General features: G+C 33.6%; 4 protein-coding genes across 5 annotated transcripts; 1 reads left to right on the top strand and 3 right to left on the bottom strand.

The window, feature by feature from the left end:
- Positions 1–524: 524 nt before the first annotated feature.
- Positions 525–4838, bottom strand: LOC110682585 (probable 2-oxoglutarate-dependent dioxygenase At3g50210). Its single transcript, XM_021858939.1, has 6 exons — positions 4669–4838; positions 4532–4551; positions 1559–1605; positions 1320–1400; positions 1118–1207; positions 525–941 (listed from the first exon to the last, which is right to left on the bottom strand). The coding sequence occupies exons 1-6, from the start codon at positions 4836–4838 to the stop codon at positions 813–815; spliced, it is 537 nt and encodes a 178-aa protein (XP_021714631.1). The 3' UTR covers positions 525–812.
- A 67-nt stretch (positions 4839–4905) lies between these two features.
- LOC110682584 (probable 2-oxoglutarate-dependent dioxygenase At3g50210) lies at positions 4906–8315 on the bottom strand. The gene is made up of 6 exons (XM_021858938.1): positions 7849–8315; positions 6822–6937; positions 5694–5812; positions 5372–5435; positions 5103–5170; positions 4906–4996 (listed from the first exon to the last, which is right to left on the bottom strand). The coding sequence occupies exons 1-6, from the start codon at positions 7877–7879 to the stop codon at positions 4906–4908; spliced, it is 489 nt and encodes a 162-aa protein (XP_021714630.1). The 5' UTR covers positions 7880–8315.
- Positions 8316–10800: 2485 nt separating this feature from the next.
- On the bottom strand, positions 10801–14933 carry LOC110682339 (probable 2-oxoglutarate-dependent dioxygenase At3g50210). 2 transcript variants are annotated; one of them, XM_021858669.1, is made up of 12 exons: positions 14791–14933; positions 13993–14108; positions 13286–13404; positions 13126–13189; positions 12847–12914; positions 12469–12527; positions 12205–12370; positions 12076–12095; positions 11952–11998; positions 11742–11822; positions 11571–11660; positions 10801–11480 (listed from the first exon to the last, which is right to left on the bottom strand). In XM_021858669.1, exons 1-12 carry the CDS (start codon positions 14822–14824, stop codon positions 11352–11354), a joined length of 993 nt encoding a protein of 330 aa, XP_021714361.1. In that variant the 5' UTR covers positions 14825–14933; the 3' UTR covers positions 10801–11351. The 2 variants fall into 2 exon arrangements, with proteins under 2 accessions (XP_021714361.1, XP_021714362.1); XM_021858670.1 differs by having other exon boundaries at positions 12469–12532; positions 12847–12906.
- A 3076-nt stretch (positions 14934–18009) lies between these two features.
- On the top strand, positions 18010–23607 carry LOC110682338 (probable inactive receptor kinase At5g67200). Its single transcript, XM_021858668.1, has 2 exons — positions 18010–19550; positions 22521–23607. Exons 1-2 carry the CDS (start codon positions 18143–18145, stop codon positions 23087–23089), a joined length of 1977 nt encoding a protein of 658 aa, XP_021714360.1. The 5' UTR covers positions 18010–18142; the 3' UTR covers positions 23090–23607.
- Positions 23608–25302: the final 1695 nt, after the last annotated feature.

Raw genomic sequence — 25302 nt, 5'->3', positions numbered from 1 at the left:
ATGAAATGTTAAGAGGCTAGTAAAAGCCTAATAAAAGGTAGCGAACGAGATTGCGAAGAAAATACTCATGGTGTTGTGACTTGTGAGGGATAGTAGCCGGAGATAAGTGGTGGTGTTTTAGAATTTAATTTACAACTTAAGTGGAGGATGATACATGTATAAAGGTTTGAATGTCATTCTCTAAAAAATTCACAAAGTATACTTTTCGTTAAATTAGACAATTATATCAGATCAGACCTAATAAGTTTAAATACTCCGTATAAGTTTAGATCATATCAAATAAACAAAAATAAGGTAAACTCAACAAGCCATGAGATTAGACAGGAAGACAGTTCTCATTTATCTAGTACGCTTCAATAAATAGAAAAACATAATAATATCCATTGGATCTAAATAGGCTCAGATTATAACATGCTCCATGCCCTTTTTCAATCTTGACACTAAAGTTTTGAATGTCACTCCTAACCCACGAAATAATTCACAAAGTATATTTTTATGTATCAACTCGCTAACCTTGACTGAGGTAGACACCTTTTATTTATACTAATATTAAATAGAAAGCATAATATAGTAGTATCCATTAATTCCAAAACAATTCCAACTTATAACACCATGTAAAACCCACAACCTAGAGGATATTGGTATTACCATGGGCTTATTTTATTAAGTAATAAAACAATTAAACGTACGATAAAAGCAAGAATGTACGCGTGGCTAATTGGCTATTCAACTAGCAAAGTAGTACAACATAAAAGATAAAACTCTTGTTTTGCCTAATAAAAAAACACTTTTGTCTTGATGTACTCTGTATGTTAAAATGGATAGGCCTTTTTCAATTTAGCAACAAGATAGTCTCCATAAATAGCAGTGTCAATTTTCTTTTTTCCGCCACTTTTTTGTACGCAAATGTCCAAGGCCTCAATAGGTTCTTCATAATTAGTCTGCCCATTCAACACAAAATTCTTCATTAGTGTAATTGTATAAAGACTATGAATACAATAATTAGTCTCCACATAATTCCTCATTAGTCTGCTCATTAGTGAAAGGCTATGAAAACAATAGTTTTTATGCATAAACATTGTGTAAAGAATCTAAAGATGATTAAATAGAGGCTAACCTCATAGAAGTAAACTGCACTAACACGATATTTTGGGGACGCGTTGATTATCTGATGAAGAGCAGGATTGTACAAACCATTCGACAAAATCTGCAAATAATTATTAAAACTTAATCAACAACATTGAAGAAACAAGAAAATTAAGTGAGATCGATCTATTTCTGTTATAGGCTTAAATTTTAATGATTAGATGATTAAGCACCTTTAGCATATCACCAAGAATGCAAAGAGTTGCACCAGGAATTGGAGGAGCAGAAATCCATTCTCCAGAATTGTTCATAGCCTTCAACAACATTTGATGTTAATTTTGTAAAAAATTTAAAAAATAGCAACTAATAATCAAACAAAATATTGATTTGTATTAAGCTATGATTTACAAGTTTGATTCTTATACAAAAAGTTAAACTTCGGTACTTCACGAAGTATAATGAAAATATATACCTCTATAGCTGATACATTTTCATCTTGATTGACCAATCCTAAAAGACCTGTCGATCAAGAGCAATATGAAATCAACGTTGTCACATACTTCTTGTGTCTTTATGTTTTTGGTTTATTTGATTTTTACGGTCTCCAAGTAGAGTCTTAAAACGTATATATTTTTATGGAAAATTATTATTGGTACACCTCAGGTTTAGACTTTTATCAATGAAACATTTGCTTAGTTATAATTATCAGTGGTACACCTGTATTTGCAACTAATTATCTACCGTAAACATTTTGTTAATTAAACATTTTTTTTGGTGTTTAGAGAGCCACAAGGACGGGGGTGAGAATCGATCCCAAGATCTCCTGGAATCGGGAGGGAAGCTCTAACCACTTGAGCTATCCCTCACTCTCTTAATTAAACATTAATAATAAGTTAATGATGCAATTTTGACCAATTTTAACCCCTTTCCTTTTTTTTCCCTCCTATATTTAAAGTAATCCACCCACCTTTGTTATTATATAATGAAACACCCTCATTTGCTCTGATTTATGAAGCTTCTTCTTCATTTGGCTAATTTGAGTACCAAATGAAAATGAAGAAGAAGAAGAAAGCTGCATATATGAGAGCAAATTAGAGGGCTTCGTTTATATAATGACAGAGGTGGGTGGGTTACTTTAAGGGATTTGTTAAACATCGCCCAAAAATTACTACATAAAGCCCACAAAATTCACTTGGTTTGACAAAATTGCCCTTGACCTTAAAAAAAAAAACACTCACACTCTCATCACTCACACTCTCATTGCTCATCTTCTTTCAACCTCTCTTAAAAAAAAAATATTTCAAACAACGGCAATGTCGAGGCGGAAAGGCAAGGAATTGGCGGCGGCGGCGGAGGGAAGGATGTCCCAAGGAGGCAAGGTACAATTTGTAAAAAAAAAATAAAAAAAAAATAAAGGGAAAAACCGCCGTGACGGCGGTGGGGCGCCCTGGCTGGACGCCCAGCAAGCGGTGGTGGCGCCAGCTGCAGACGCCGCCACCAGTTGGCTGGCGCCTGGGCTGGACGCCATAGCCACGGTTGTGGCGTTTATTCAAGGCGCCGCAGCCGTGGCTGTGGCGTCCAGCCCAGGCGCCAGCCTACTGGTGGCGGCGTCTGCAGCTGGCGCCACCACCGCTGGCTGGGCGTCCAGCCAAGGCGCCCCCCCCGTTTTTTTTTATATATTTGTTTTAAAATATTGTTTTTAATTTTTTTTTTTTGTGTAATATATTTTTGAATTGTTTTTATATTTTGTTGTTTATTTTTATAAATTTTTTCAATTTCGTTGTATTTTTTCTATGTTTATATTTTGTTTACAATTATTTGTATGTTTTTAGTTTATTTGATTTGGGAGTGGTAGCTATTTTTCGTATAAATTTTTGTATGTTTATATATTTTAAAATTATATGTAGAATTCACTGGGTCGTCATGGTGCGGGGAAGAATGTAGAGCTTCTTAGTAGAAGCTATTCAGTGGAGAGGTCGGGGCATAGACATGTCAGATCCCGTGGTATTTCGGCCTCAGCTCGTAGAGAACGGATCCACCGTCGGGATGAGGATGACGATGACGATGATGATGCTGAGGAGGGTGACCAGGAGGAGGAGCAGGAGGAGGGCGCAGATGAGGATGAGGATGTGGACGATGGAAGTGGACCGTATGATGATTACGGTCCATTCAGTCAGAGGGTTGATGACATGTACGAGACACATATGGTGGAGGTGCGTAAGGGTAGGGGTGGTAGGTTTGTTAGTAGATCTGGCACATCATCTGCGTCCACTGTATCTGGGGCAAGCAGGAAACGGTCGAGGGCAAGCAGGTTTGTTACAATAAATACATTTAACGGATAATACATTTAATTTCTATATTTACACAGAATTAACACAAAAAAAAGCATAATTATATATAATCAAACTTAATTTTTATAAAAACCCAATTCGAATTTTCAAACTAAATTTAAAAATATACCATTTCGAATTTTCAAACTTAATTTTAAAAAAACCTATTTCGAATTTTCAAATTTAATTTAAAAAAAACCCATTTCGAATTTTTTTAAAAAATCATTTTCGATTTTTTTTTTTAAAAAAATTAAATAAAAAACAACAACAAAATCAAAAAAGAATAAAAAAAAAATTAATTTATAAGGGTGGCGTCTGCCAGGGCTGCCACAGCCACTGGACTGGCGCCTGGCAGGGCCGCCTCAGCCAGTAGAGTGGCGCCTGGCCAGGACGCCAGTCTGGTGGTCTGGGCGTCTGGGCTGGACGCCACTCTGGTGGTTCTGGCGTCTGGCTTGGACGTCCAGGCTACGGTTTAGGCGTCCATCCTAGGCGCCGGAGCCACTCCGACGGTAAACCGTGAATTTTAACGGTGACTTACCTCGTTTTCCGTCGACGACGACGTACCTCCGGCGTCCCCCGCATCTCCGGCCTGCCCTCCGGTCTCCCCCGGCGAGCCAGTACGGCTCCACATTTTTTAAACCGAGATTATTTCAATTTTAGAAAATGGGCATAATGGTCACACCAAATCATATTTGTGGGCTTTATATGGTAAATTGCGGGCGATGTTTAGCGTTTCACTACTTTAAATTTAGGATGAAAATTAAGGATGGAGTCAAAATTGCAAGTCATTAACCATTACTAACGATTAATTAACGAAAATCTTACTATAGTTAATTAGTTGAAAGTATAGGTGTACCACTGATAATTAAAACTAAAGGAGGTGCATCATTGATAAAAGCTCAAACCTAGGGTGTACCAATGACATTTCCCTGTCTTTATTTTCATACAGACAAAGTTTATAAAAATGTGATATTAATAAAATATACAATGAAACGAATCTAACAAGATTCCACATAACTATATTATTTCTTATTACATTAACGGTACTAAAAATAAAGGAAGAGGATGAAGTGGAAGCCAATAATTTACATTTCCTCAAACAATTAAAGACTTACCATAATCTGTGTGAGCCCCACTATGGTTATGTCCGAGATCATGTATATATGGTAATAGAAGAGGTAAATGTTAGTTAAATTAGTAAAACTAAAATGAGATTCAAGAATCCAACAACAAGCTAAGATTAGGTTTGTACCATCCCATGCGTTCTGGTTCAACATCTGATTCTTTTAAAACCGGTGGATAACCTATCAACCGTACAACCCGAAATGGATCGCCAGCAATATTACCTTCAAACTCGTTGCCTGACCCGCCCAAAGCCAATGCAATACCTCTCATAATCTTTCTACTAATTTCTGTTCGCATTGTTATATATACAAAGAAAATAAGTCTAAATCAAAGTCGAGCGCATACATATATACAAAATTTTATCTTATATGGGATAAGTAAGGGTAGAATTCATGCCTGTGGAAACGTCAATATATTGCTTCAACACATTTTTAAAGTTAGGAGGATTAGATGGCCTGCATATTAGAGAAGTTAGCGTTGCATTAGATCAATTACTATATAAAGTGTGTCATGTAAACTAAAGTAAGTTAATCTTGAGAATGTATACAATTCGCCACATACCACAAGTTAGGTCCTTCCATTGGTTTTCCCTTATCTCCATACGTTCCATCTGCAAATTCTTTGTAATACTGTACTGACAAGAATTTGAAAACAATCATTCTACAAATGAAATGTAGCTACTAGAGTTGGAGTAGTAGACATAACGCAGAACTACTTTTTTAACTCCTATATACAATCTTAATTATATTTTATTAATCACATTGCTTTCAACTAATTTAACAACATAATTTGACCATTAAAAAGTGAGTAAGTATGAAATATTTACTTACATCAATAGCCTCCTGCACATCAGGAAGACCATTAGTGTGAATTTTATCAAGTTCTTCATATCCTCTGCATTTTAAGACCCAAATCATGATTAATATAGTTGATTAAGTGGATATATATTATTTATTTATGTATAATATATTCGCTTAATTCTAACTTTAGTTTACATTTTTACATATATATATATATATATATATATATATATATATAATATATTATATATTTATGTATAATATATAATATATAAATATATCAACTTAATTAGCAAGTAAAGATCATGCATCAATGAAATTGAAAAGAGCTCAAGTATACATGCCATTAAACCTGTATCCAGTTGCTGCAGTCATTTTGATTTTCATTTTGTCTTCAAGAGGCAGATTGAAGAACTCGCGTACGACATCTCTTACTTCCTTTAAATGAGAGTCTGAGATGCCATGACCTCTCTAATCAACAAAAATCGAACCATTCAGTAGTATAAAATACTTCGTTTAAAGTAGTAGTCTAAGGGTCTGTTCATATTTATTGAACTGAGCTGAATTGAACTGAACTGATTGGAAAAATTAAAAGCATAAAAATATATGAAAACTTTTATGAAAATTAATGATAATATATATAGTGGATTGTGGAAAATATAAAAGTGTTATAAAAATAACTCTGTATTTTAAATTATTAAATTTTGTAATATTATATTATATTATATTATATATATATATATATATATATATATATATATATATATATATATATAAAGTATTCTTCAATATTTTACTGTGACCATTTAGAACGACGAATATAATTTAAAATAATAATAATAATAATAATAATTATTATTATTATTATTATTATTATTGTCATTGTAATATGCTAAAACATCTAAAACAAAAAATTAAGAACTGAACTGAAATGATCTGAAAATAAGTAAATATGAACAGGCCCTAAGGCCTTGTTGTTTAATTTGCAGCTTAAAAAAAATAATATTTAGTTAAAATAATTTTCATTAAATAAAATAAATACAACATATGTATATTTCAGCAATAAGTTAAATACAACAAAAAATTAAATGATCCCCGAATCCGGATTAGCCCAAAGGGTGAACAGGGTAGAATACCAAAAAAAAATAAAAAAAAAATAATATTTCAGCAATAAGTTAAGTTTCATGAATTTTTTAACTTTAAACAACAAATATAATAGTGAATAATCAATATATATAGTGTAATTTTACTAATAATTTTAGTTTAGCAATAATAATATTTTTTTTTGAAACTTAGCAACAATAATTTAATTACAGTAACATAAAAACAGCAAATCTAATTCAAATTCGCAAAGGAAATATTAGGTGAATAATTGTGCTAGGGCCTAATTAGACACGATCAAGGGGTTAATTAATAAGTCAATAACAAAATGAAATAAATCTCTTGCAAGACTAGTGCATCTAAATAATGGAGTATGTACCACATAGAAAAGCCCATGCTCTCTACAAGCTTTATCCAGCTGTTTTACAACTTCGCAAACACCAGCATCTTGAGCCATGTTTGCATCATCTGCTTTTGCAACCAAAGGACTAATATCTGCATTATCATTATGTATGTCATTAGAACTATGAAATCCTCTACTCTCTCCCTTCTTTATTTATAGGCTTATTGCTCTGTATTGTGTGAGTAATAAATGAATTTTATTACAAATTAAACCAAAGTACATTTAAATTAAAAATTAAGAGGATATTACCACATTCTTTTTAAGGGATACAAACATTTTAACTTGGTATTCAAGAACACAACACATTGCAACTCTCTGGTGAATTAAATCTACAATTTAGAAAATTAAAATGATTGTTCTAAATCACAAATAAATAGTTCTGTCGTAAACATGGTTTGTTTTGCTTTTCAATGGCCAACTTTTACAATAAATCTCTCTCAAAGTATAGTGTTAGTTAATTAATTAAATTATACAAGTATTAAAGATAACATTATGATTATTTTATTGTTATGTATATACAAGTAATACGACTATACATAGTATATACTAGCAACTTACTTTTATGAAGGACTAGATCAGCAATATAATAATAGTATATACTAGCAACTTATTTTTTATGAAGGACTAGATCAGCAATATTATATAATAATTTGAGGTTATAATGTCGAAATTTTTTATTAAAAAAGAAACGTTAAGTTTTTAAGTTAGACATGGAAAAAAATGCAAACTTGTAGAAGCAAAAGAGTATAAACTCTAAAAAGCTTCGGAATGAATATTTAACATCTTCCTTTGAAGTATAATGGTATTACGATATAGCTGTGTAAGGGTAATTTTTTTATTTTTTTATTTATCATTATTAAGGTGACTAATAACAGTACTTTCTTAAATTCTATACTGTCAAAATATCAAGGAAGGATGAAATTAAAACAAATGAACAAAAAGAAAACCTTGTACTTAAAATAAAGTAACAAAAAAGAGCAATGAACATAATACTTCGTATTACCTATAATAGGAAATGAATCTAGATGGAACATGATTGATATCAATTCCAAAATTTTGTACTGGGAGTGTGATTGTGATTGTGATTGTGATTGAGAGCGAGAATGGAGTGAGGGTGAGAGAGAGAGAGAGAGAGTGCATGAGTATTACAACTCTAACTTGCTTTTATAGCCTCGCCTTTATAGAGTAAGTACTACCCACTACCAGTATGGGTAATACTACCCAATATCACAATATATTTTTTTATTTTTTTTCTTGTCCCTTTTTTTCCCTTTCCTCTTCATCTTCTTCCTCCCTTAAACCCTTTCGGCCTTTCCCCACCTTCATGGATAGCTCTCATTGCTGGCCAAACCTCCGCCCACCACACCTTCACCTCCAACGGCAAGAAACCCACCCCACTAGCTACTACCTTGGTCGAACATCCAAAAACACGCAACTATCTCCGTTAAAAATCGCTCAGTTATTATTAATTTTTATACTGTTATTATTGGTTTATGTATCGTAATTCTTGATTTGTATATTGTTATTCTTAATTTGTATACTGTTATTAAGAGGAGAGAGACTACATTTTTACAACATGGGTAAATAACACCTGAAATTACATTTTTGCCCCCTGGTTTGAGCCCAACGAGCCCATGCCTGGTAGTGGTCTATCACTACTCTCATAGTATACTTGTCTTATTTTTGGTAACGTGCAACAGTTTGTGCACATTAGATAATTCAATTAATTCATTATCTATTTAATGGTATTTAAATTAGGTGGTTGGTTTTAATTGCCTTACTGTCCATTTTCTAGCTTTCTAAGCTAGAATAAAAGCACATGCTTGTCATGTGTGTTGTAGATAGAATTATTGTAGATAAGGCCTAGGGAAAAGAAAAAAAATAAAAAAAGTATAGTGTGGTATTGGGTAGTATTATCCATACCTGGTAGTGGGTAATACTTACTCGTATTTGAAGGCACGATGTAATTACATTACATGATAATAAAATTATCATAAAGTAATCGCAATCGGGCAATGAGGTAAAACTTTTAATACGAGTACAAACTTTCATATGTGGCTGGCTAATCACAATTTACTTAGTCAAGGGTTATTAGGTCGGTTAGGGGTTATTTGGTCAAGAGCTGGTTACTGGATTAGGGGTTACTAGGTCGGTTAGGGGTTACTCGGTCAGGGGTTTTTTGGTCCGTCAAGGGTTACTCAATCAGAGGCTATTTGGTCCGTCAAAGGTTAGTTGTGTGTGAGCTGGACACACACAAAACCTGCTAGATTTTTAAAGATGAAAAAAAAAATTAGAAAAGTATATTAAAATGGACTTTTATTATTATTATTATTATTATTATTATTATTATTATTATATTATTATTATTATTATTATTATTATATTATTATTATTATTATTATTATTATTATTATTATTATTATTATATAAGCCTTTAATTAACTTATTGTATGGTACACTAAAAGTATTTAGTTCGAGTTGCCATTATATAATACGAAGTATAAAAGTTAACATTTTTATAATTCAATTTTGTCCTTAAGGACACTTATAATATATAGATTAATCATATTTGTCTCATGTATCCATTAAAATCACCAATTATACATAAAAATACAATTATATTCATTATAAATTAAAAAGTTTCCTTATTACTACAAGTACTATAAAATTTAGGAAAAATATACTTTAATAATATCAACAATAGGCGATTTACTTATAATAATCCCAACTAAGGTTTATAATCTAATAATCCTAACTATGGGGTTGTTTGCAAACAATAGTCACAATGACCGATAACTTGCTGAAATAGTTTTTTTTTTTTAAATAACCACGTGTCAATGTATCACTAGTGCAAAAAAAAAAATTAAAAAAATTCCTAGCCACCCCACAAACCCTAACCTTGCCGGAATCAGGCCAACCACCAACTCATGACCACCAAAACCACCTCCCATCCAACTCACTGTGTTTGTGGTTTTGGAGGTCGAGGATAGGTCAAAGGTGGTTGGTTGTTCGGTTTCAGTGGGTAAGAGGGGTGGTCGGCCGGTTTCTGGCGAGGCTATGGGTGGGGGTTAGGGTTTGACGTTGGGGATAGGTGGATGGGATTTTTTATGTTTTTTTTTAAAAAAAATTGGACCAATCACATATCGACACGTATCATGATAATCTGTTATAACAGGTTGTTGATTTGGTGTTGACCAGTTAGGATTATTAGATAATAAACTTTAGTTGAGATAATTCAAAGTAAATCGCCCATAGTTGAAATTATTAAAGTTCTTCAAAAAAAGTTAAAAAATTATTAAAGTGTATTTTTCCTAAAATTTATTAAATTTATTTCAAATTGACTATTAGTGTAATTTATATTGCTTACCTTACTCGGCATCGAATCCTAGGAAGATCCAAAATCTATGCTGCCACCAACAGCCCAAGAAGAGAACCCCGATTACCTCTTTTCACGTATGGGACTTATTGTTTGTAGCTCCTTTACAAAAGTCGGTTTTGTTGTTGTAGGCCATTTTGCCTTTTAAAAACAATTTAATTTAATTAATTGCTACTTAATATAATTCTACCGCCATTTTATATTATTACCTCTATTTTATATTATTTTACAACAAAAATTTATGAGATAAAAATATTTTTTTATTATAAATAATTAATAAGAAACAGAAGTAATGTTGATAATGATTAAACATCTTTTGATACATCGTATATCAAATCATTGTAAATAATATAAAATAAATGTAGTATTCAATATTCTAGCCATCGTTTAAATCGCAACATGCACCCTTGATTTTAATTATAATTTCTGTTGTTATGAGCACATGCATTAAACTATGCTGCTGAGTGCACACGCCTTGGTACTATTACTACTATTACGGCAAATATTGTCTAATAAAAACGATATTTTCATCTGAAAATTAAACTTAAAAAATTCATACCAAATCTTGAATGAAAACAATTTGTGAAGAGAATTATTAATCCAATTAGATCACTAGTACAGTAACAATTTGTGAAGAGAATCATTAATCCAATCATCCAGCCCAATAACATAAGATATTTTTTTTTTCAACACAAAAGAAGCATGGATTACTTGGGCAAAGCCCATAATATATTCCAACCTAACATTCAAAGAAATGAATAACATTAAAACTTTTTTTTTTTTGGTGTTCCACCCGTTTCATCCTTTGAAGGGCTAATCTGGATTCGGGGATCAATTCTGGATGGTTAGGTTCCAATCCCCTCCCGATTGTTGTTGTGGGGGATTGAACACGAGTCCTTCCTACCAATTGTAGTCTCAATCACCACCACACCAACAACCAATTGGTATGAATAACATTATAAGTTTATAACATAAGATCATACTTGTAAATAAATATCAGGAACTCAGGCTATTTGTTACGAGTACCTCTTTTTGGTCATTTATCAAATGGGATGGCACAATTTGTTCTTTCTTTAGGTACAATATGACCATTAAACTCTAATTTTTATTCTGTACCTTTTTTTTTTTTTTTAGTACCGAAAATTAGTTGTGACTTTACCAATTAAATGTTCCCCGTAAACAGCTTGCCCAAGTTTTTTGATCCCCCCGGTCTTCTGTACACAAATGTCCAAAGGCTCAATTGTTGCATCATAATTTGTCTGCGAATACAGGCACACCATCATATGTTCATTTAGCTTTCACTAAACAAGATAGAGAATAGCATATAGGAGATATAAAGAGAGTCCAACCTCATAGAAGTAGGCAACACAAACACGATATTTGGGAGACTTGTTGATGACCTGATGTAAGGTGGACTCGTATATTCCATTGGTAAGAATCTGCACAAGCCTACGTATTCAAATTCGATATAATAGATCTGAGATTCCATGACCACAAATAACAAAGAGAGGGCAATATACCTTCAACATATCGCCAATGTTGCAGACAAATGTCCCAGGAATCGGAGGAGCCCAAATCCATTCTCCTGAATGATTCCGAACCTTCAACACATTTGAGGTGGAACGAGCATAAGTAACACACAAACAAGAGCTTAAAATATGAACTGGGAATTATGTAATCATGTTAAGTCTACAAGTTTGAAAGGCTGGTCCCTTGTACACTAAATGTACCTGTAGTGCTGTTATGCCATCATCTTGATTGACAAGCGTCAAAAGACCTATTGAAAATCATGCTGAGATCAATACCATCACATAAAAGCCATAAGTCTCTAACCTTTGCAAAGAATAAACTTACCATAATCTGTGTGAGCTCCACTGAGGTTTCGTTTAAAAATTGAACACAATAACAAAACAAAGACATTAGACAGCAAATAATGAGTGAAGAAATGCAAGAATCCAAAGTAATGTTATCCTAATAATTTACCATCCAATGTCATTTTCAAGTTTGTTATGCCCATTTTCCCTCGAGATCACAGGGTAACCGATCAAACGCATGACCCAAAATGGATTGCCTGCTATACGACCTTCCAACTCATTGACTGATCCACCTAAGGCTAGGGAAATACCTTGGATAATCTTCCTAGAAAGTTCTGTTTTCATGCCAATAAAAAGAAACCTTGGTTGGATCGAATACAAGCAAATGCACAGTATTGGTCTCGAGAGGAGAGATATGAGATAGAAAACATGCCTGTGCATAGGTCTGTATAATGCTCCATCACTACTTTAAAGTTCTGAGGCTTGGATGGCCTGCACTAAGGGGAGTAAATCCATTTGTCTTACAATACCTCGAGTAAGAGCACAAAGCTTAGAAGTTCAATCTGAGCTGATGGATATTTGTGATGGATCCTCAAGATTGTAAATATATGATCTTAATGCACTACTCTGTACTAGAATACTCAAGCTACATGCACGTTCAGTCACTTCCACACAACACACAACCCGTTTGATTCCGAAATCAAAAGAAACATGGAGTAAACCAATGTCGAGATTAAACTTATATAAGTACTATCTATGCATTTGTCATAGAAGACAAATTTCAAATAAAAACCATGGTGTTTGCACATACCATAAGTTTGGTCCTATCATTGGTTTCCCCATGTCTCCGTACATTCCGTGCTCCAATTCTCTGTACAACTAGAACAAAAAGAAAATTATGAGAAATGAGTCCTCCAATATGTCTATTTTCACTTCACAGTACATAGAAAATCACAATTAAAAAAATAGAATGAGTCCATGCATTGAGGTATAGTCAAAACGAAACACATTCTGTTAAGCAAATTCCAATTAAGAGTAATTATATTGCTCGATTGCTTCATCAACGAGGGATTATAGAACATTGACTTACATCGATAGCTTCGTGCACATCAGGCACACCCTTGGTTATATTGTCTCCAACTTCTTGATAGCCTCTGCATTTTAAGATTCAAAGTAAAGATACTAGTACATTGAGTGAAGCTCTTTACAAAGCTGAAAAGAGTAAGTATACAATAAATGAAATTTATAACCTGTAACCCGTTGCAGCAGATAACTTGATCTTGAGTTTTTCTTCCAGAGGAAGTTCAAAAAACTTATGGGTGACTTCTCTGACTTCCTTTAAAAGGGAGTCCGGGATGCCATGGCCTTTCTAATCAGCAAAAAAAACCAGAACCATTCAAATATTCAATACTGTAACATAAGATTGTTTGTTGTAAAAGCAAATTTCCGACTCTGATTGTGGTAAAGTTTTACTAACATCGTGCTCATACAAAAAGATTTGGTAACAGTGTAACACAGAAACCGGTGATTCCTAATTTTGGTGCATGTCTAAAAGCGGAAAATTCATTTCAGCAAATACATGGAGTTAAGACCTAATGCCTGATGGAAATTTTTGATGAGGACAATACATAATTGTACTTTACATCAAGTTCATGCCTATAATCATACGGAATCAATAAGGACATAATTGTTCCTTAATGAGGATCATTAGGTTCATGTTGATAACATTAACTCATCTTATCTGCAATCACACATTTCGACATAGTAATTACAGTTCCCTGGACATTAAAAGGAATTGTTTGGGATCATCCAAGTCTTTGACTTCTCGGCAGTGTGATCATCTATCACATGTGCACGACACGAAGTTTTGGCAAATTGGAACAAGTCTAAGGGAAGGCAACAACACTAAGCTAATCTTATAAAAACTACTCGAGGAGTGTATACGAAATTTGAATACCACATAGAAAAAACCAGCCTCTCTGCATGCTTTATCGAGTTGTTTCACAACCTCACATACACCAGCATCCTCAGCCATGTTTGCATCATCAGATTTCGCAAGCAGAGGACTAACATCTGCATTGTGTCAAAGGGAAAAAAAAAGAATCACTGAAATTCAAATTATGATCACTGACACTTAGATATGATAATATCTCTACCACTTTATACTCATAAGCAACTAGCAGTCTACCATAAAGATCAATTATAACAGGGCTCCCTAGTTTAATCTATTTCCATTTCCAAAAAATTGATTAAAGTTGTTTGTCCCTTATAATCTACTATCTTAATTACTCTGTTCATCCGTTCCATGAAGTTACTATCGGTTTTTTTTTTTTTCTTGATCACACAACTTTAACCATTAATATCTTTATGTACATGTTGCGTGATATTGTGTGCTTTGCCTTAGACATAAATTACATAGCAAATTTTTTATTTTTCTATGTGTAATTCGCGAATGATGAATAAAACCTTGTAAAATGGATGGAGTACGCCCACAAAATGGACATATGCACCACCATTGAAATTATAATTTAGCATCTCAAGTATGCCATTCATTTCATATACGTAGTACAAGTAAATGAAATGGTTTCTTGTGGACAATTTAAATCGAGAATAATTCTACTCGTATTATTCTAACAATAATTTCATTCATATGACAGAAATTACTGTACACGAAGTATATAAAAAAACAAAATAAATAATAAATAAATAATAAAAAAGAGTAAATTAAGATAGAAAGAGTGATGAAGGAATATACCTATGACAGGAATTGATTTGAAGTCAGTTGCCATTGAATTAAACTTAAAACGTCTTTCCTCTATCTGCGCTGCTGATTATGTTTGTAAACAAATCTATATTATTGGCAAGGTAGCAAGCATCGTTCGTATCGTCAGCACTCGATAATGCTATCTACTATTGGACACGTCATCGTCTTTTGCAAATAATTAAGCGTCTTTTTTAGGTTGTTAATCAATATAATTACTCTTTTTTATATTTTCTATTAACAACATACAAAGTAATTGTAATTTTTAGTGGTTTGACTTGGCCGAATCACTACTTAAAAAAAATGTACTCCGTAAGTGTTTGGCAAAATAGTGGTTAATGTAGTTTTTATGAAAAATTAGAAATATTAGTTTTTGAAATTAGAAATAGCTTTTGAGGTAATTGTTGAAAATTTAATCTACAGTGTTAAATATAAAATATTGATTTTTAAATGTAACAGCTAGTCAACCGCTACTTTACTGAACACTTATATCTAAATTATCTATCTTCACAGCTAACAGCTTGTTGACAGCTGACAGCTACCTTCACAGCTATATTTTGCCTAACACGTCCCCTCAACCTTTCAAATGCATCAATTTTTTTTTTTTTTTTTTATACAAAAGTTTTAATATAGATATATCACTTTTCTTCGTAAAAAAAAATCTATCACTTATATGAGTCCGTATTTTTTTTCTCTTTAATCTCCAAAACTTGCTTAAAAAATTTGTGATTACAATTAGTATTATATACTCCTGGAGTACAATGGATCATGATACTCCTTACAAATATGTTTGAGTTATTTTGCGTACACTTTTTGTTATTTTGCTTAAATGTTGTGTTATTTACTTATTTTGTTACAACAATATGTTATTTACTTATTTACTTCAACCTCCATTCATGCTATTTTTAATTTACAAAATAACAAGTACTTATTTATAAATAACATGTATATAAATTGAAATAATAATAAGTTATACATCAAAATAACATTAGCAGCTTTGAGTTTAAAGAGAATCGAACACTTCAAGAGGTATTAAATTTCTTGACATGAACACATTTGAATCCTTAAATGGCTTCAAATCAATTAATTTCTAAGAAACCCAGATTATTGGAAGAAGAAAAGAGGAGAAAGAAAGTGTCTTTGATTTAGAATTGGAGTAGTGAGAGGAAGAGAGAGAGTGAGAGGTTGATTTTTGGGAAACCCAGAAAATTGGATGAAAAAGGGAAGAGAATGTGTGTGATTTTGAATTGGAGTAGCTGAGAGAGGAAGAGAGAGTATGGGAGGAAGATGACTGAGAAAAAAAAGCAAAATAACATACATTTATTTAAAAATAACATATATATAAATTGAAATAATAAGAAGTTAATATCAAAATAACATGAATTTATAAAATCTGAAGTACCATGTGCACGGTACTCCAGGAGTAAGATAGAAATTGCGTCTACGAGTATTAGTTAACAAATACGAAGTAAAACTTAAAAGGACCCCCTTTTTTTTAAAAAAAAAAGACCTAATGACAATAAGGATATTGGTGTATAGTATGGCAATTTATTCATTTTAGGTCATGTAAATTTAAAAAGGACATAGGTAGCTCACAGCCTCACAATCATTCACTTTTTTTAGTGGGTTAGCAACTTAACACTTCAAATGGAGCTAAAGTAATTATAAGGCAATGATACTTTATTTCTTGTCATTATGTAGTGGAGGTGGTCTTAACCTTCAAAGATTAGCAGCTAGAAAGTTGAGTAGTAACTTTAATCTACTTTGATTGTTTTTGTAAACTTTACTCTTATTACTAACTTTTGCTTTTCATATTGCCCATGTACTCGTAGAAATTGCACAAAGTAGAAGAAAAAAAAAAAGAAAAAAAAGGTGAGACTTGTGTCTTATTAGCTCATCATAAGTATACAATTAGTTAAATGATCACGAGTTGACGATGTGATTTCTAGAGTAAGAAGCAATAAAAAGTAAAACTCTATACTGGTAAAATTGCAGACTTAGATGAGAGTGATATGACCAAATCATAGACATAACCAAAAGATAAATACATACGAGTTATTTATGGTGCAAATAACAAGAGACGGAAGGAGTTTTAAAACACGAGTTTAATACTCCAAGGTCTCCAACACTACGTAGTCCGTATTGTTTGTTTGCACATTAGATTGAGTAGCGGTGGACTAATGCAGTGGTGTGTGTTTTTTGGCCCAACTTGAGTCTAGTACTCTACATGAAAGAAACCAATCTCAAAATCAAATCAGCTCTGTGGTAGCATCATTTTCAACTGCGTAATCCTAGCAAAACAGTGTTATGTTTGAAAAACAAGACTAGTTTCTAGTTTAGTGTAGTGTAAGTGTCAACAAAGTCTTGTATTGTCATCCCATGTGACTCCTCTAACCATTTCAGACCCTTCCAAAAACTGTGTTCCGCCAGCTGCTCCCCTCAATCTCCTCTTTCTATTTCCAACCAACAAACTCTCACCTCCTCCCAACACTCCCAACAACACTCCAACCTCTCCAACTCAAAGTTACCCGCTTCCCAATTTTTTGTTGTCATTAGTAAATCTTGGACACCGTCTAGACCGTGTAATTAGATTTATCTCAATGTATTTTCAATATTTTTTTATTTTTATTTTTTATACTTTATATTTTACGAGAATTAATACAGAATGGTGTATATTAGTTAATGTATCAGTCAAACCGTTACAACAAATATTAAAGGAAGTATGACACATACACAAGAAAGTACTACATCTCCTATTTGTTTGCCCTATTACATTTAGATAAGTCAAATTTACAAAACTTTAACCCTATCATTAATATATAAGAAATAATATAATCATATGTAATTTGATTGAATTTGTATAAGTACACACATAGTACTTTTATAGTATTATGGCCGGTTCTGATTGACTGAATTGAGCTGAGCTAAACTAAACTGAACTGATTGGAGCTGAATTGAACTGAATTAAATATTTATTAAAAACTAAACTGAAATATATTTAAAATAATCTGAAGAAAACAGGCCCTTAGAATTTACCCATAATGAAAATATTTTTGTTTAAAATGCATCTTAAAAAAACCATAAGTTGAATGAAGCAAAGATACAAGGATGCCTAAAAAAAAAAGAAAAAGGATAGAGGAAGTAGCAATAAGATTATTTTAATCATCAAACATGCACATTATTATAGGACGAGAAATTCTTCTCAGTGACTCAGTCCCCACACCCCCCATACTTCTCTGATAGCCTGATATACCAATACCAGTACTATCATCTCCTCGCCTTTCATGGCTTTAACATCCCAACATTCTCAACCTCATCTTTCTCTCTCCTAACCTTCCAAGTTCCAATGCACCCTCTCACCCTCACCCTCTTCCTCCTCCTCTCTCTCTCCTCTCAAACCACACCTCAAGCAGTCCCAGTCCCCCCAAACGACGCAGCCTCCCTGTTATCCTTCAAATCGAAAGCCGACCTCGACAACAAACTCCTCTTCTCACTCCACGAACACTTCGACTACTGCCATTGGCAAGGCGTCAAATGCCAACAAGCTCGCGTCGTCCGCTTCTCCCTCCCTAACTACTCCCTCCGCGGCACTTTCCCCCGCAACACCCTCTCCTCCCTCGACCAACTCCGCGTCCTCGTCCTTCGCAACAACTCCCTCTTCGGCCCTCTCCCCTCCGACCTCCACTCTCTCTCCAACCTCCGCTCTCTCCTCCTCGACCACAACTCCTTCTCTTCTTCCCTCCCTCCCTCCATTTTCTCTCTCTACAAACTCCGCGTTCTCGACCTCTCCTTCAACAACTTCTCCGGCTCTCTCTCTCCTCTCTTCCTCCACCTCGACCGCCTCACCACTCTCAAGCTTCAGTTCAACTCCTTCAATGGCTCTCTCCCCAACTTCAACCAGTCCGCCTTGCTCTTCTTCAATGTCTCTGGTAATAACTTCTCCGGGAAGATTCCGGATACTTCCACTCTCTCTCAGTTCACTCCTTCTTCGTTTTCGTTGAACCCTAATTTATGCGGCGACATTGTTAATAAACCCTGCGATTCTCGCTCTCCTTTCTTCGATTCTTCTTCTGCTATGAACCAACCTTCTTCTTCTCCTTCAAATTCGTTAACTGCTTCCGAATCACTCCTCTCTCCTCCAGGAATGAAATCACACCGGAAGAAAACAATCATGATTCTAGGGTTTTCATTAGGTGGTTTACTCCTAATATCGTCATTGTTCTTCATGCTTTTAGCCGCGAAGAAGAAGACGACGCTGATTCCGAAAACAACCAAAGATTACGCCGGAGATTTATCTTCTTCCGGCGAAGTAATGACTGAACAATCGGAAGTAATTAGGGTTAGATTTGATTCACAAAGTAACGAATTAGAAGATGAAAAATGTATGAAGAATGAACAAGGTAGTGGTGGAGGGAGGAGAGAGAAGAGCGGGAATCTGGTGTTTTGCATAGGAGAAGCACAACTGTACACCCTAGAACAGCTGATGAGAGGTTCGGCGGAGATGTTGGGAAGAGGAACAATGGGGACCACATACAAAGCCAAGCTGGATAATCAGTTAATCGTGACCGTTAAAAGGCTTGATGCGATTAAAATGAGTGGTGTTGATGGTCAGATGTTTGAGAGGGTTATGGAAATTGTTGGTGGTATGCGTCACCCGAATTTAGTACCTGTTCGAGCTTATTTTCAAGCTAAGGAAGAAAGGTTGATTATCTATGATTATCAACCTAATGGCAGCGTCTTTAATCTTATTCATGGTATGATTTTCAACTTAATTTCTCTAATTTTTAATTAGGCATTTGAATGATTTAATTAGGGTAATGTTTGTCTGATTTGTTGTTTATTATTGTTGTTACGGTATATACCGAGTATATAGAATACAGAGTATTTTGTACGGAGTACTGTATAATTTTGTTTGTACGAGGGAGGGATGAGGGGTCTCATAATCTCATATTGTTGATTTGAATTTTGATATACATGTATAAAAAAGATCAACGATTCAACGTGGTACGAAACTAAAAAAACAAAAGTATGATGTAATTTTAATAATTTTTATATTACGAAGATGTGTATAATTTTGTCATTAGTAAATAAATTAATACTCGTACTTTTGGTGTGGTCTTGTGAGAGCTGTGATGAGCCTGACGATAAAGTGTTAGTTTTTTTAAATTAATATAATTATTTTACTTGTTGTATTAATAATCTGTCATAAGCATATTATAAATTAAAAATTTTGCAAGGTAACACAGGTGGCTTTGAAAGTTGAGAAAGTCAGATAGTGGGAGGTGGTAAAATCGGAGAGTGACTGACAACAGTTTTACTACTAGCGTTTTGATTTGAAACTCGTGAATATCAATGCCTAGTGCCGTTGATCGCGCTTCTCTTTTCTGACTTGTTTGTCAACTTGATTCCTAAATTTTATAGACTAACAGTTTTGGGTGGCTCAATTAATTTGCATTGTGTATATAGTCCCCTTCGAGTGAGTGCGCTTCTTATTATCTTGAAAAATCTAGTACTACGTAATTTACTTGTATCATTATCATTAATCATTATGTAGTTAAATGGAGACAATGGAGTATGTCAAACATACTCTGTTTTATAAGAGGAAGTCAGGCCCATTCGGATGACAATCAGTCTTGTTCGGATTGTCTATTGTGCATTCAGGCAAAAGTTACCTTAGTTGAAACTAACAATTACTGTGCTCATATCATCATATGTGATTGTGTTTGGACTGTTACGCGTTACTCAAATTTTACAATACAAATATATGGTAACATTGCTACTTGAGTCAAATTTTATATTGAAGGTGGGCTGTTAAGTGCATTGTTGTAGGTAAAAACTAAGCTAACTGTTAAGGTTGCAGAACAAGTTTTGAGCAATTGATTAGTTAACTATATCTTTCTGATTAGCTGAATAATGGAGATTTTTTAATGTGTGAGAATTGCGGGGGGAAAGGTTCATTAGTTGGTAGAAAATTGGCACTCATGCAAGGTCTTGTTTGTATCCCATAAGCTAGTTTTCTTAGTATAATGTCTAAAGCTGATTATATCTCAAGCTATGTAAAACTTTTGCTGTGGAAAGTTGCATTTATTAGCCAATATTCTAGACTGGCCAAAGTTTGTTTAGTTTTTATCAGATATCTCTGATTATGTTATAACTGACTACATTTTCAGCAAAATCTTTGTCCAACACATACAGATTTTGTTTTTCTCCAAATATGGTGCACTTAAATTGATTTTTTAAGGTCAAGTCATAAGTGAATCTTAGGCTTTAAGCTAGCTTTTTGTGGTGTTCTATCAACAACAACATGAGGTATTCTTAGCATAAAGAGCATTAATGATTGGTCTTATCAAGGAAGTTCATAAGGTATGACTACAGGCCACACAAAATGTGTGGTCCCTTCCCCTATTCCAATAAAATATTAAGTTATTTTTGAAATAAGGTCTTACTCCAATAAGTTAAATCATAAATGGAGTTAGTTAATTAATCTTTCTCCTTCCCCTTAGATTGGTTATGCTTTTCCATGAATAGAACCCGTAATATATTGACATCTTGTCAATCTGCCATGCAGATGGTCTTGCCGTTGATCTTGGAATAGCTAGTTTTTCAGAGTGAAGCTGAAAATTAGATCCAAGAATATAACCCAAATGTGAGAAATTTTGATACGAAAATCATGTGTAAAAATAAAAAAAGGGTGGGTTGGTTGTGGTCTTGTGTTGTTTTGTTCCAAACAAACAATTTATTGCTAACAGCCAATTGAACATCAGTGTAGCAACGAAAAATTGTCAGTTGTATCACTGAATATTGGGTCTTATTTTAAGCTCTAGCTAGCAACATGTTAAGCAATGAAGGAATTGAAAGACATTGATTAATGGAAAAGATAGGACTGATAAGTTAGTATTGCCTCTATTTCCGATAAAGATGACTATGCCATCATCAAAACTGGTACTTAAGTAGGATAAATAGCAAATGAAATCAGAAGGCTCTTCTTTTATTAATTGAAGACTTAATTCATTGGCTTGATCAGAAGAAAGGTACTTGATCCAAATGATTAAATCGTTGACTCAATCCCTAAGCTCATTATTGTAATCGACTTGTGGTTTGCTCTTCTCCAATTGTATGCTGATGTCACTTATGTTTCTGGCCTTGTTATAATTGTGGATAGTATCTCTTGCTTCCTCTCTTAGCCATTAAGTGTTTCCAATGGGTTGCTCTTTGTGATCCCTTTGAAGTTTTTTTTTAGGACCATCTCTTTTGCTTTTCTTCACTTCTGTATTGATCCTCTATATGTTGGAGGCCTTGGAAAGCTTGTTGTCTGGTACTTTTGATTGGCGAAAGTATCTATAAAAATGGAGGAACTAAGCTGAATATTTTGTGACATTTTGTGAGATTTTGTTCTGCTGTTTCTATTAGGAAGCATGATAAAATTATTTTTGTGCATTTAGAAAAATGCAATTTAAGCATGTTAGGGCATTGATAAGATAAATAATGGATGGATCAATTTCCTTTACTGATTATGTTTACTGTTTTTTTTTTTTCTCCTTTACTGAAATTTACTGTTCTTATTTTTTAATTTATCATTCTACTCTTGTTAAGTGTAGTGCTAGTAATAATGTTGCTGATAACTTGTTTAGTACATGCCTCATGCCTGATTGGGTCTTGATGATACAGAAATCAGATCTTTCTGTTGGTCTATTTTGTTACTTATAGTTGCTGGAATTCTGCAGGGTCAAGATCACCGCGAGCAAAACCTCTTCATTGGACATCTTGTTTGAAGATAGCTGAGGACGTAGCTCAAGGCCTTGCTTACATCCACCAAGCATCCAAGCTCATCCATGGCAATATCAAGGCCTCTAATGTCCTTCTAGGCACAGACTTTGAGGCCTGCCTGACAGATTACTGTCTTGCTTCACTATCAGCATCTTCTGATGATGAAGATCCTGATTCTGCAAGATACAGGGGTCCTGAGGCCCGGAATTCAGCCAGGAAGGCAACTCCTAAGACAGACGTTTATGCTTTTGGTGTTTTTGTGCTTGAGCTTCTTTCAGGAAAACCCCCCTCTCACCATCCATATCTTGCACCCCATGATATGCTCGATTGGGTGAAGTCAATGAGGGGCGATGATGACTGCTTTGTAGACAACCACCTTGCAATGCTCGTTGAGGTGGCCAGTTTATGCAGTTTGACATCTCCGGAGCAAAGGCCCCCAATGTGGCAAGTGTTGAAGATGATACAGAAAATAAAGGCCAGTGTTGGCTCTGATGATACTGTTGATTCCACACCAGGATATTCATAGTGATTTATACGAAGTAATCTAATTATTAGGTGAAGTTGGATGAGCTTGTGGGGCAAACTGCAGACTGAACTATAGAACTGAAGAAAGTCGAACTGCAGATTAAAGACTATAACTCAAGAGACTTTGACATCCAAGGGGGTATGTATTTTTTGCAATGAAAACTCGATAAGGTCAGTAGTGGTTCAGATGTTGGAAGATATCAGACATTTTGATGAGAAAAGGATCGGTAATACCAGTACAGAAATGAAATGAAAGGTTACGCTGCCTTGATTGTCAAAAACATTAAACTCCCCCACCCACCCAAAAGAAAATGAAAGAAATGTTGGATAATTGAATGTATTAGTATCAAATTTTGATTTAGCTATTAATCTGTAAGATTGACCGATGAAAGCATCCTGTATCTGCATTTTTGTACTTCCCTGTGGGAATAACTGAATATGATCATGATATTCAGCACATTTGTCCATGAAACTTACATATAACTGGAGGTTTAATATATAGTTCGTGTTAAATTGTTACTCGTAGTACTCCATCTTTGTTAACAATAACTCGTGGAAAAAATTAAGTCGATATTCTCCATACTTGTATCAAATGATGAGCGCTGAATATGATGGTTGTCTAATGCTGATTTGAGTAATAGTGATAAAGGGTGTACGAGTACATTTTATTTCCATCATGCTTTCAAAATAGTCTCCAACCAAAATTAATCATAAAAATGAAAAGGAGTTCAGTCAATCGAATATCATGGGCAAATTTACAAAGCATGGAATATTAGATATTCGGTACAAAGAATATTGTTACGGACTAGTTTTGTTTTTGTCTAAAAAAAAAAAGAATATATTAAAAGGCACTAAGATAACAAGAACAAGTCCATTTGATCACGTGAAACAACCAATTAGCGTAATTTCCACGCGAAAGAGCTACTGGTACCCAAAAACAAAAAATAAATAAATAAAAGTTTTTTTTTTTTTTTCTTTTTGACGAAAAAATTAAGTAAAAGTCTACAGCTACTATCCACTAAAAAAATTAAATAAAGTGGAATATACTTAATTTATGGACCAACAATTACGTTGACCGGAAGAACTCATACAACTTCTTCTAAAAGTACTCCATACAATTTTATTATGGATTTTTATTATTATAATATTATTTTATCAGCTTGTGTGACTGGTCACACCGATCCCTAATTGAATAACTTCTGATCAATAATTCCGTTTAGCCAAGTATGTTTAGTGGAGTTGATGGGGAATTCACCTTGTGATTTAGAGGTCACAAATTCGAGCTTTTTTAGGGAGATAAAGTGTGAACGAGTTACAAGTATATTACGGAGTACATTAGGGTATATATGCATACATCATACCCTTATTTTATGCCACTAGGTCAAGACTTTATAGGTAACTAAAAATCAAGACTTTATGTGTCGTTAAGTATTGATCGTCTTTTTATTCCTACATGTGTTTATCTAATGTTAAGGACTATTTGTGTCTTTTTGAGCCCGAGTTAAGGTATGTCAAAGGTTGGAGCTAGTCTCTTCTAAGTAGCATAGCGAACTTATTCCATCTTCTGTAATCTTTACATTTGATTATTAAACATATGTAAAATAAAAAAAAAATAAAAAAAAAACACACCCACACAACCTATTTTATTAACCACATGGAACTCCACATAATAGATTAGAATAATGGTCAATTGTTCAATTTACAAGTATCAATTTAGTATGATATGGTAGCCCGCATTTTATCACTCCATATATCATAATGAAAAATTAAAAAAAAATGGTGACAGTTTTCGCTCTAAAATCTAGTCACAAACAACTAATTTTATTTTAAACTCTCCCGTAAGAATATCTTCAATGGTTGCATAAAAGAATCTGCTTGTAATTTCTAAATAATATATAGGTATATGCTAACCATTGTGGAGCTACATAGGTTGTAACTAAGTAATACCAAACTATATAGATCAGTCCCAATACACATATATTGGTTTGTTTAATATTTTTGTATTTATTTGTTTTTTTTAACAGTTTATTTATTACTCCATCCGTTTTTAAATACTTGCTTCATTTTTATTTTTTGCACTATTCATTTGTTCTACTTTGACTAATGTCTGTGATTTATACATAAGAAAAAATATAGTCTTGTAGGTACTTGTTGGAATCTATTTCAATGAATAGATTATTAATTTTCAGTCATTAGAATTTATACTTATTGGTA

This window comes from Chenopodium quinoa, unplaced genomic scaffold, assembly GCF_001683475.1.
Source record: "Chenopodium quinoa cultivar QQ74 unplaced genomic scaffold, ASM168347v1, whole genome shotgun sequence".
NCBI classification, from domain to species: Eukaryota; Viridiplantae; Streptophyta; class Magnoliopsida; order Caryophyllales; family Amaranthaceae; genus Chenopodium; species Chenopodium quinoa.
The sequence above is the reverse complement of the archived record's forward strand: the minus strand, read 5'-3'. Positions and strand labels throughout refer to the sequence as shown.